Genomic DNA, 12,983 nt, shown 5'->3' with positions numbered 1-12,983 from the left:
TGCTTCTGGGGAGCAAAAACCCCCTTTCAATCAAGCGGCACCTAGGTCTTATGTTTGCTCATCCAGGTGTCTAGGAACGTACCCAGCCACGATGCCCCCTGGTGCAGTCCTGCACAGTTCCCAGTGACTTGACTTGAGGGAAAGGCAGACCCACAGACAGACAGAAATGCTGGGTTTAGGTGGGCTGGGCTTTCTCATGGAGAAGGCTCAGCACCCCAGAAGCTCAGCATGGTTATTATATAGAGTTGAACAGAGAAGCGGGGCTATTGTCCACGGATGAACCAAGAGACAGGGTTATTATAGAGAGATGAACAAGTAGTGGGGACTTCAGCTAATCTCAACAGGAGAAGTCGCTATAGGGAACAGTTTCTGAGCTGTAAGCATCTAGGGCAGACAAAGCTATGGTGGACATTTTCTGCACACGTTTATCAACATTTTCACTTGAGCCAGGAGGGAAGGCTCTGCCCTTTTCCCATGGGATGGTACTTTGGTACCTGGCATGGCTCTACCTACGTTAACAATACATATTCATTCAGGACCTCACATACTCCAGGCTTCCTGTCCCCTACAACCTGGGGGATTTGTTACAATCACCAGAGACCCTGTACTCTTCCCACCCTGTCCCTGGGCATCTGTGCCCAATGGTAGCGTGTTGTTCATGTCCTGCAACACAAATGAAGCTGTCCTCTGCAGGTTGTTGTGGATTTTGGTGTGTTCAGGGCTCCTTCAGAGTCTCCACAGCCCTGAGACCCTGGTTGACACCATGTGCCCCTGGAAGGGCATGGGTATGGTGGCAGAAGTGAGACACAGACAGGTCAGTTGACAGCCACCCACAGGGATCCAGGCCAGCAGGCAAAGTGTGCTTTCTTCTGTCTCAGAAGGTACTGCCCAGCCCGAGTTTCCATCCCATGTCACTTTTAGAGGCTCTCCTGCCTACCGTGGGTTCACCATGCTGCGATATTGGCCTTCCACCTAGAGCGTCCTCCCAGCTCATTGTCACAGAACCACCTGAAAGAGGGAGAGGAACTTAGACATCACACCCCTCTCTGTGGATAAACCAGAGCCACGGTACCGAGAAATGCCTGGTCACAAAAACCTTGCTTCGTATCTTTAGAACAAAGAACACTCAGGAGCCCCAGAGCAGCCGTTTGTGTAATACACACAGCAGCTGAAAGGCTCTCCAAAGCTACCTTGGCTGCTAGAGTGTGACAGCCATTAAGAACCCTTGCTTTGACTAAGCCACCTTTCCTACCCCTCCTCCTACCCTAGAAAATAGAAAGTATAATCAACCTGGGCTTCTGACTTCTAGCCAGGTCTGGGCCCCTGTTCAAGGGTCCAGGGACCACTGGTGCTTAGGCAAGAATGGGACGCAATATGGGAGTCAGGCCATGCAAGGGAATAAAGAGTTGAAAAGACTCAGGGATTTCAGCATGGCTAGTGCTTGGCCATCCAAGTCAAACAGGAGTTTGACTGCCCCACAGCTCATGTGCCTGATGTAGCCCCTCCTGCCACGTGTGTATGTGGTGTCCGGCTGGCGCATCCATCTCTGCCAGTGATTTCCAGACCAGATTCAGACCCACACTGAGTCATTCTCCCAGCTGGGACCACCGGCAGCCTCCATATTCTCTTCTATAGGAGGTGGTTGGCCATTTCTGGTGAGGTGGGGCATGTCCACACTGGAGCATGTCCAGGACCAGGATCTTTTGTCTTGCTCACTGTGGTCTTCCAAGGCCCAGTGTGGTTCATTGCACTGCATAGGGTCTGAAGTGTTGATCAGGAAAAATAAGGAAGGAAAAGGGAAACTGCCAATGTACTTAGGGTCATGGCACTGGCCCTGCAGGTCTGACTTACACAGGGAAGTTGGCAGAGTTTGCAGAGTTCCCAATGACTAGTATCACTGAAGGATGGGCCAGTGACTGGGCAATGGGAACGGCAAGGCAGAGCTTTTAGACAGCATCCTTGCTCGGGATCCCATGGGAGAAGCTGGAGATAACATATACACATGGGATACATGGTGCCACCCCCGGGATTGATGAGGAGGGACTGCAGAACTTTTAGAACCTAGAATATCCACTTCAGTCTTTCAAGGAATGTGTGTGGGCCCTGCTGCAGGCGTTGCAGTCCCTGGGGAGATGGTTTTCCCTTTTTCTGTAATCCCTTCCTGACCTAGCCCATGGCAACTCTGGCCTCTGAGCCCAGGAGGGAGCTCTGCTCCCAGCTGCCACCTCTGTCAGACACCACAGGGCACTTCTCTGCTGCAGTGTGACCTTCAGAACTCTTCAGATTAGCCCCAATTTGCAGGTTTATACAAAGAGGCTTTGAGAGTCTGACCATTTCTCCAATATCATGCAGCCGACTCTTTCTCGGCTTCTCCAGGCTCTAGGGCAGGTGCCCAGCTGGAGTCCAGCTGTGGGGATAAGAGGTGTGGGTTGCAGTGAATTCCTGTGGGTGCTGTCCTCACAGATAGAGTTAGAGTTGACGGTCCCCATAACCTGATCTCTTTACTCTGACAAGGCTCCCTGATGCTGGGGGTTCATTGTCACAGGGCTTAAGTATAAGTAGTCACAGCCTGGTGTGACTGATCCCTACCACTTGAGTTGACACTTCCTGTTATTATCACAGTGAGAGGTTGTTAACCACCTATTAGAGCCGATCTAGAAATTATGGAGCAATAATCCTGTACACTTGTATTTAGGCCTTGGGTGTAGCAGTTCCTTGAGACTGACAGAAAGGGCAGAGTTCCCAGCATGGCTTTTCCCTGTTGTCACATCTTGCAATGCTGTAATATGTGCATTAGGACTGCTGGGACAGCATCGACATACACCATTAACACGTCTGTGACTGAATTAGGGTCCATGCTCGTTTTGTAGGCCCTGTGGGTTGGACAGATACTATAACATGCCTCTGCCTTTCCAGCGTTACTAGGCTGCTCTTAGGGTTTCCCAGTTTATTCCCCTCTCCCAACCCTAAACTGGTCTAGAGACCATGTTGGCCTTGAACTCACGGAGGTCTGCCTGCCTGTGCCTCTAGTGCTTGCATTAGAGGCGTGCGCCACCTCACCAGGCAGCCACTTACCAACTGTCACCAGGTTTGCCTTTTCCAGAAAACTGTGGTGGAAATCATAGGCTGCAGCATTTCCAGATTGGCTGCTTTCCCTTGGTGACGTGTGTTTACGGTCCCTCTGTAGCTCTTCAGGGATCGGCATCCTGTTCTGCTTAATGCTAAGTCACCTTCCATGCCCAAGAGTTTCTCTGCTGCCCTGCTGGAGGCATACAAGAGACTTCTGCCTCATCTCAATCCCTCAAGTCCATCATTTCAGGCTTTGAGTCAGGGCCTCAGAGGCTGTGATGAATCTCACTTGACTCCTTCCAAGGCCTTCCCTGTCCGGGGCAGTTGACAGACAGATGGCAGTGACACTCTCGCATGTAGATGCCATGCCCAGGTATGGGGTACACGCAGTCAGGTCAGGTGTGAAGGCCTGCCAGCCTGGGGAAATCCTGGAGGACTTTCCAGAGGCAGGAGCACAGGGGTTTGCTCTTAAGGAGGAGGTGGAGACCGAGAGGCCTTCAGCTCAGGCTCCAAGAGGCCCGTGCACATCCAGGAATAACGAGGAAGCCCAGAAGAAACCACCAGCTGTGATTCTGTGAACTAGAGCTGGGGTTGGCAGGGGACGCTGGAGATTGACAGGCCCTGAAAAGTGAGCATAGATGCCTAGAAATGAAACTGGTGTCTGATGAAACTGGGAGTGTGGGTGCCTTATCAGCTGCTCCTCTGGGAGATGCCGGCATGCTTCACCTCGGACCAAGATGCTTGAGGGTTCCATTCTTTGGCCCTACTGATGCCAGGCCCTAGATCAGCCTCCCGGGAGCAGGTTTTTTGCCCTGTGAAGCCCCTTCCTCCCAAGTTGGACTCCCGTGGAGCAGGATGTAGGGTTTCAGGCCTTGAGTGATGCCTGCTCTCCCAAATGCAGCCCAGAGAGAGGCCCTCTGATGGGACAGACATAGTCAGGTCCCAGCCATGTACCCAGCCAAAGTCACTGGGATAAACAGCTATGCGATGATTTGGACTCACCAAAGACATTTAAAAATTCTGGGTCCCCTGGATTATTGGCCTTTTTATGAGCCTCAGGATTGCACTGTGCAGGCTCCCTGCCCCTTCCTGATTGGTCCTTCCAAGCATTGGCATGGCTGATTGTGTCCCATTCAGCTGCTTTTGGCCTCAAGTTCCTCGCTTGTGAGGTAAGCACCATGTTGGCTTCACAGGGGTATCAGGAGGGCTGAACAGACCCCTCAGCAGGGTGCTGAAAAGAAGGCTGCAAGTTACACTGTTGTGTCCCCTGGTGACTGACTTCACAGCATCTGGCCTGGAGCCAGGGAAGGGGGAGTCTGTGCCCTGTCCAGCCCAAGCCAAGCAAGGACAGAGATGTCTGCCTCAGAGGCGCCTGGGTCTTTGTCGGCTTTGTTCGGGTAGTTTATTAGTTGGAAAGACTGCTTTTTCTTACAGTTATGTGCCCCTGGTTGCCAGGCTGTCTTTGACCTTCAAGGACAGCTTGTTCAGCCTTGCTTTGGGCATTTCTATATTTGGCATGGTTTTAGGGAGGCAGGGTCACTGGATGAACCACACCAAACCCCTGCATCCTGAGTACTCTTCCTCTGCCAGCATTCAGCTCCTATTGTACTTGTACCCCCTCCCCCATAGATGCCCAATGCAGCACAGGACAGTTGGGGACTCTGCTTTTCCGATGTCTTCCTATCTGTCTGACTCTGTCTTGTCCACAAGTAGCTAGAAATGTCCTGATTCTGCGCTGCTGCTCTGAGAAGCACTGACAGGATGAGATGAGAAGCAAGCAAGCAGGCTGGGCAGACTTGCTATTACCTCTCCATGGGTACACTTGACCTTGCTAGTCCACAGCTGCCTCAGGTTCTAGGGCTGAATCCTACTAGGGGCAAAAGATGTGCACATCAAATCTGCAACCAGTTCACTAGTCTAGAGGGGATGTTTAGCAGGCTTTTCCTGGCATCATTCTCTTGGGATAGCTCAGCTCTTCCTCTAACCACCAGAGGGCAGCACCACTACCAGATCCACAGCTCCAGGCAGCTCTAGTGGGCAGAGTGGGATCGGGCCAGCAAATCCACACTCTTAATATAGCTCTACCCTCAAACCAGATGCATTTCCAGTAACTTAGGAACTGGTCCTGGGGATGGAACTCAGGGTCTTTGCACGCTAGGCAAGTGCTGTGCTACTGAGCCACACCCAGCCCCCACATATTCCTGAATAGGTGGTGGTCATTGTTATGGAAAACATCAGTGTTTGCTGGGCTGGTTGCTAAGCAAATCCTTGTGCCCTTGAACCTGGTTTCCCCCAGGACCAGGGATGTGAGCAGAGGGTGGGTGGTTGGAAAGGACAGATGGAAGGACAGATCGAAGTCAGAGGGTGGGTGGATATGCAGGACAGATGGAAAGGCAGATAGAAGGCGGGGGTGGGGTGGGGAATGGAGTAGGATGGACAGGAACTCGCTCAAAGTCACACCCCACGAGAGGCAGAGCTGAGACTGTATCCCAGACCAGCTCACCCCACAGCCTACAGGACCCCAAAATCTGAAGATGACTTCTTGCTCACCTTGGCTTTGAGCCAGATTCAGGCCATATAATCCCGGCCTTGTCTGATCAGGAGAAGATGATGCCCATTGTCCTTTGTGTCCCAAACTGGGAGGGCAAAAACATTCTGGAGCACTGCCCCACCCTGTATCTCTGAGCCACACAGGACTCGGGTGACTCACACGGATGACCCCCTCTGGACCAGCCATGCACAGCTGTGAGCATTGATTTGAGCTCAGTTTCTTATCCATAGCCGAAAGCCCTGGCAACACAGAGTCTCTCAAAGTCCCGCTGAGTCAGAGGCCATGGCTCTCTGGCCTCCTGCCAACTTTCTATAGCATGGACGGATATTTCTGATCCAATTCAGTAGTGAAGGGGAGGGGGCAAGTGTCATAGAAGTTCCACCATGGCCAGGCCCAGGTGCTGGGAGAATGTGGGCATAAAGAGAAACCGGCTACATGTGACAGCAAGGGCTGTGGGCTGCATCATGCTGCTGCTGAGGGGTCACCACTGTTACTGTGGCCTTCAGAGTAGCATAGGTCACAGAGGTGGGAAAAGTCCTGTGGAAGAGGGAGGGTAAAGAGAGCGCCCCTGGAAGCTATCGGCCTGGGTAAGCTGAAGTGGCACCTCGAGGTAGATGTCTGAGTGACAGGTTAGAGGCTTCTATGGCTGGCCCTAGGTGGGAGACAGAGGCAGAGGTCAGGCAGCAGCTGTAGGTGAGCAGTCCCATTTGGGGCTTGTTGGATCGTGCTGCAAAGGTGTGGCTTAGCTCCCAGGATGTCGCTAGAGATAACACCTGCCTTCTGTATGGCTGGCTGTGGCACAGGGCTGTGTGGTGGAAGGAGCCGGGTTCTCTGGCCCGTGGCTGTAGGCCATGGATTCCCACTCTGCATCTGTAGTCCCCAGGCATGGCTCTGCATTGGTTCTCAGCATGATGGTTCAGACAGTAGCTGGCTAAGATTACTCTTGTGGACCGCTATTGATAGTGGTAGGTCCTGCCCATTGCGAGGGGAGAGGGACAGATGGCCAGTGTGCTCCACTTTGTCCCCTCTATCACTGTGTGTGTCCTGTGGCTGCATTAATGAAGGTAAATAGCACTGGAGGGCCGAGGCTGGGCAGGTTATGCTAAGCTGAAGTTGAGGCTGTGGCTGTTCCTTCCATAGCTGCATGGGGAACCCTCACGTCACCTTTGCTGGTTTCTGAAGATGCCAGCTCTCACGGCTCACGGTCCTTCCTCCTTAAGACTAGCTATACCGCATCTTTCTGACCTTTTTCTTAATCATGTCTCTGCTGACTACCCAGGAAATGTCCTTTGATGACACTGGGCCATGCTGGACAGCCATTTGGCCTTTCCTTGGCCCCCTCAGTCCCTGTCTGAGCTTAGGAGACCCAATGTCCCATGCATGGCTATAATGTCACAATATACATCTGGGTCCATTGCTGGAATGGCAAGTCTATGCATCAACCGAGTATGTGGCCTCTCTAGGCAAGGAACTGGTAGTCCCTTCCTTCTGGCCACAGACCCACATGATCCCTGTATGGCAACCTAGAACCTGTGGCTCTTTAGTTCCTCTAGTAAACTCAGTTTTGCTTTAACATAAAAACTTGAGAGTCTCCTGAATACTTCCCTATTACAGGGGTAGGTCTGAGGCTTCCATACCATGGCCCAGCATCCCATGTGCTGGCATCTGAAGATGCTTTAGTAGGCCATAGGGTCATTCCTGGTGCCTGGTTGTGCCTGGTCTTAGGACCACAACCCTGGCTCTTGAACTGGTGGTTTCCAATGCCTCCTTCAACTGCCTACCTGAGTGTGGCTGACTCTTGTGGGTCATTGACAATGTTTAGTCTGGTGTTTTGGGACCTGAAGGAAATGTGGAACCATCTCTCGGGGCTGCAGCTGTCTGAAGAAGAGGCTAAAGGTCCCAGGGCTGCAGGGCCACTGAGATGTCTGGTCGGTGATGTCCCTCTGAGACTCTGGGTGTCGACATTGTACTGGATGGATATAACAAGGGTTAGGTGCTTTTCAAGAGGGAACAATGGTCGCCTGCTATTCCAGGAGTGCTATTCCAACAGAGATATGTTGGGACATCACAGATAAGTATGCAATGATATGAATAAGACAGTTCCCTGAGTAGAGCAGCCACAGAGCCCACAGTGGGTTTACCAAATGATCTCGCCCTCAGAACTGTCACCTGTCATACAACTTGAATGTCACTTAACCCCAGATGGAGGGAGGGGATGACCCATCACCTCATGCTATGTGGGACCAGTGCTGAGGGTGGGGGCATTCCAGGAGGCCTCCTGCTTGCTCTCTCTGTGCTGTGTCCCTCACTTTAACCTGGCTCCTTTCTCACCACAGTGTCGCAGCCCCAGGCTGCTCATGACCCCCTGGAGAAGCCAGCCAGCACGGCGATCCTGTGCAATACCTGTGGGAATGTGTGCAAGGGCGAGGTGCTGCGCGTGCAGAACAAGTACTTCCACATTAGGTGCTTCGTGTGCAAAGGTGAGTGTGTACTTGGCTTTGTGCTTGGCCACAGAGTGCCCTGAACTGGGCTTCCCAGCCACCCTTCTCTCTTTCTGGGTCTAGAAAGCTCTCTGGCCATGCCGGAGCATCTGTAGAGTCCTGAGCCTGTGTCTTTCCAGAATACTGTCTGGTGTGACAAAGGAGTACTCTCAGGGAGATAGGAGACTCTGAGTCTGCAGGGCTGGAGGCGTACAGCTAGCCCAGCATCAGAGATGCCAATCCTGGGGCCACTGGGGCACTTCACAGAGTGTCAGCGGCTTTTGCTGGCTGTGCAAAACCAGCAGCAAGCAGTGTTCATGGGAGATTGCTGCACCGATGCTGCCTCCCTCCTGCAGTGGCCCTGCAAATGTTCTAAATGAAAGTCACTCATTTTTCCTTGCTTATAAAAAGTAGCCTAAAAAAACCACAGTAAACTTAAATAATACCAAGAAGATAAGAAGAGGGCCTGAAACTGTGTGTGCTGCCTCTCCAGCAGGTGTGCCTGTGTATGCAGCCTCTCCAGCAGGTGTGCCTGTGTGTGCGGCCTCTCCAGCGGGTGTGCCTGTGTGTGCGGCCTCTCCAGAGGGTGGGCCTGTGTGTGCGGCCTTTCCAGCAGGTGTGCCTCTGTGTGCAGCCTCTCCAGTGGGTGTGCCTGTGTGTGCTGCCTCTCCAGTGAGTGTGCCTGTGTGTGCGGCCTCTCCAGAGGGTGTGCCTGTGTGCACGGCCTCTCCAGTGTGTATACCTGTGTGCACGGCCTCTCCAGCAGGTGTGCCTGTGCGTGCGGCAGCTCCAGCGTGTGTGCCCGTGTATGCGGTCTCTCCAGCAGTACTGTCTGGGTTTGGAACCTTCCCCTCTGTCCTGAATCTCATGTGCATGTTAGGGACTAAGCACACCTCCACCCAACGTCCAAGAAATGTGAGAAAAAGTACTCACAGGGCACAGTGGGTAGTACCCACCCACTGGACATGGCATATAGTCTCACAGAGCCGGTAGTGTTGAAGGGATAGTGTTTTGGAGCCCACAGATGCCTCCCTGCAATGTGGGCAAGTCCTATGCCCGTGCCCTCTGACTTGGCAGTGGCATTCTCCAGGGCTTTCTGGAGATTGACACTGCCTTCATCACAGCCACCCTCAGTGAGGAGAGGGTAGAAAGAGTAGTAGTCAAATCCTTGGGACATAGAGGTCTATAGGGAGGGTCCAGAGGCTTCCAGAAAGAAGTCCATTGAGGAGGTACATTTGGCTGTAACTTGAAGATAGAAATTTGCCAGACAAGAACAAGGCTGCCTTAGGTGGGAGGTGACCCCACCAAGTCAGCTGTGTGTGTGAGAAGGGAGAGGGGCTGGTGACTGACCTTAGAGAGGGGATGTAGAACTAGGAGCATCTAGGGGTTTGGTTCCAGGTCCTCTCTGGCCCCTGAGCCTATAGAGGTGTCTGGGCTTCTGTTGCTTCACTCTGGTCCTCTGGCCCAGCTACAGCGTATAAAGTCCCTGTATTGAAAAGAGAATCTTCTGCAGAAAGGGCCACCCCCCAAACACCCCTGGTGCTGTCAGTTTTGGATGGTCAGCCTCCACAGGAGAAACGTGGTATGTGGCGTAGTGACAAGAAACAGCCTGAGCTAGCTCTTACTGGGCCTCATTCTGGGACCCTGAGGGATCTGCCTTCAACTGAGCCAGATACCAGCCTTCAGAGGCCTCATCCTAGGGCATCAGCAATGGCTCTCAGTGGTGTCCCAAGAGCCACCAGGTTTGAGGGGGTCATAGGCCTGATGCATTCTCACAATGACACCCAATTTTTCTAGCCCCTTCCTCACTGTCACACATGACAAAAGCTCCAGAATCCTTTGTGATGGCCACCCCAGGACTGTGACAGGGGCAGCTTGAGAAAAAAAAATGATGACATGGTCGCCTCACTCCCAGCATAGCCAGGAAAGCCTGCGCCACAGACTCCACAGAACGGGCATGAGTCGGGGGCTGGAGGGCCAGCCTATTCTGTCATCTCACACAGTTCCAAACCACCCATCCCCAGAGAAAAGGACATGTCAGCTCTGGGGGACTTTCTTACAGAGAGCAGCAGCCACTATCTACAGCCTAGATGCAGAACCCCAGAACCTGCAGAAAAGGCTGTGTGAGATTGTGCATCCGCTTAGCCTGGCGCTGTTGAGTAGGCAGAGGCAGAAGGATTCCCTGGAGCTCCCCAGGCAGCCAGCACAGCTGAATCTGAGAGCCCCTGTTTCAAAAGAAAACATGGAGAGCAGCCGAGGAAGACATCCTGTGTTGTCTGCTGGCCTCCATAGACATACAAAGACATACAAATTACGCACAAGAAAGAACGAATTCCAAGAAGTGACCCTGACCCTGCTGTCCCATCAGCTGCTGCCAACCCTCATGTCCCTCAAAGATGAGCACCTCCCCATTCCCTCCAGGCCTCTGCTAACTTGATCCTTTTCAAACTGTAATGTGATAGAGGCGTATTGTCTCGACGAGGGACTTGAGTTACTGGTGAACTTGGACTTTTTATTTTTAGGAGCAGAGGTCTGAGATGTCACTGCCTTGGGGTGACCTTGGGATCCTCAGAGCAGCCAGAAACCAGGAGGCAGCTGAGGCAGCAGGGCCAGGAGCTGGCGGAGTCTCGCAGGGCATGGGGCATGCCTGGCTGTGTCCCTCTCCCTATGTTATAGTGTGACTCTCTCAGCTCTATGTCTCTGCACACATTCCTCTTTCAAGGGCTGACCAGTGTTGGCACAGCTGTGACAAGCAGACACAGCCCAGAGTCAGCACCTTGAATACTTGTGACTGTCTGTCTCCAAGGCACAGCAGTATAATCCTGTGCATATCTGTCAGCCCTGTGGCCTGTTCTTGCAGAAGAACATTTGTTTGATCTATAGTGGGACAAGATTAAACCTTGGGTTTCATTCCCAGACTGGGTGTGGAGAAGGAATCCAGCATGGCTCCAGGCTGGCATCTAGCAGCCATAGGCTGTAAGGAATGTACATGCACGTACAGGACATGGAAGGTCCCTTTCATTTTGTACCAGCAGCCATGTCTCTGCAAATGGCATTGTTGTGATAACTTCTAGGCTATTCTATCTGAGACGCTGAATGGCTCACTCGCGTGTGCTTCTGGGGCTGGGGAGTGTGAGGGAGGAGCACACTGTGTCCCCAGAAATTGACCTGGGGCCGCCAGCTGTTGCTGACCAGCAGTCCAGAGTAGATACTTCGGTCCACAGCCTGCAGTCTTCTCTGCTCCTCCACTAAGCTCAACAGTCTCTATTCCCGGGAGCTGTGTATCTGGACAAGAGACTAGAGGCTCACAGTGAGCCCGTGGGTTTTCCTTCTGCTCTGGATCTGGCCTTGCCATGTTACAGGGGTCAGGGGTTGAGACCTATGAGAACCAGATACCAGGAGAAGCACTGGGAAGTTTCTCTGTGGACTAGGGGACCACGTATGGGCTCAGCTGTCCTCTCACTGGCAACCCGGAGCAGCCTCTCTCTCTCTCTCTCTCTCTCTCTCTCTCTCTCTCTCTCTCTCTCTCTCTCTCTCTCTCTCTCCAGTGTACATGCATACATGCACACACACACACACACACACACACACACACACACACACACACACACACACCTCGGCTCACCCATTCTAACACTGGAGCAGCTTGAAAGGGCTCACAAGGTCTTAGAGGCCAAAGAGCCTCTTCACGCCCTAGAAATGGTGGGAAGCTGGTCCTGCCCTCAGTTCCTCAGTGTCTATTTCTGGAAACTTCCACAAGAAAAACACACATGACTCTAGGCTAGCAGGGAGCCTGTGTCTGTCCCTGGAGCACCATGCTGGGTAACCTCAGGCATTTGGATTTGTAGGACACTGTATCAGGTGGGTTGGGGGTCAGATCTGCTGGCCCTGAGATATGAGGTGGTCAGTCTGCTAATCCAGCTTTTGATCTTCTCCCCAGCATGTGGCTGTGACCTGGCTGAGGGTGGCTTCTTCGTGCGACAGGGTGAACACATCTGCACACGTGACTACCAGCGGCTCTATGGCACTCGTTGCTTCAGCTGCGACCGCTTCATTGAAGGGGAAGTGGTGTCAGCACTTGGCAAGACCTATCACCCTGACTGCTTCGTGTGCGCTGTGTGCAGGTGGGTGACCCAACCTCTGCCCTGCCGACCTCTGCCCCCTCCTTCTTGCCCAGGTACCCCGAGCCCTGGCTCCATTCCATCTTCACATATCAGGCATGGGGGGGAGGTACAGCAGTTTGTTTGGGGGTCAGAGCAGGTTCAAGAGAGAATAGGCTGTGAGCAAAAGCAAGGGCCAGTCTTTGCACTGGGTCTTCAAACTTCCCAAGCTCAATCCCACCACAGCCCTTACTGCCCTTACCTAGGCCTACCCTGGCCTTGTCCTCTTGTGTTCCACCATCTGGCAGGCCTCAGCTGCCTCCACCCAACCCCACAGTAAGCCCTCTTACCTCTGGCCTCCAAGGTGGCCTTCCCTAGCTTACCCTTGGCCTTGGTCTCAGCTCCACTCTTTTCTAAATTGCTTCCTGCCATGCCTGCCCAGGTGGCAGTCTGTCCCTGCCCACCCTCTCCCACAGGCCAAGGCTCTACTTCCTATGTCCCAGCCTGCCTGCAGATGGCATGCCCCTATCCACAGAACTCTCACACATTGCTGTCCTTAAACCCACCCAGCCACCGCCCTGGTTCTGGACTCCACAAATGACTGCTCTCTGCCTGATCCTCAACACGGCCACCTGTTCCCAGCATCCCTGGACCCCCGACCCGCACCCCAGGCTCCCAATCCTGCCCCAGAGGTGTCTCGCCTGTTATTCCTAATTCCTGTCATTGCCTCTTTCTACCATCCATTCAACCCGTGGGTGCTGGGCCCAGGGCTCCACAGGCTTT

General features: G+C 53.1%; 1 protein-coding gene across 7 annotated transcripts in view; it reads left to right on the top strand.

Moving 5' to 3' along the window:
• The window catches only part of Ablim2 (actin binding LIM protein family member 2), a 121,066-nt gene that overhangs the window by 32,425 nt on the left and 75,658 nt on the right, over positions 1–12,983 (top strand). For all 7 annotated transcript variants that reach the window (XM_038346913.2, XM_038346902.2, XM_038346901.2 and 4 more), the window contains exons 2-3: positions 7,957–8,100; positions 12,041–12,224. In XM_038346913.2, coding sequence (XP_038202841.1) covers positions 7,957–8,100; positions 12,041–12,224 — 328 coding nt within the window. The remainder of the gene's footprint in view (positions 1–7,956; positions 8,101–12,040; positions 12,225–12,983) is intronic.

This window comes from Arvicola amphibius, chromosome 1 (genome assembly GCF_903992535.2).
Source record: "Arvicola amphibius chromosome 1, mArvAmp1.2, whole genome shotgun sequence".
NCBI lineage: Eukaryota > Metazoa > Chordata > Mammalia > Rodentia > Cricetidae > Arvicola > Arvicola amphibius.
Note: the sequence above shows the minus strand (reverse complement) of the source record. Positions and strands in the feature narration are given on the sequence as shown.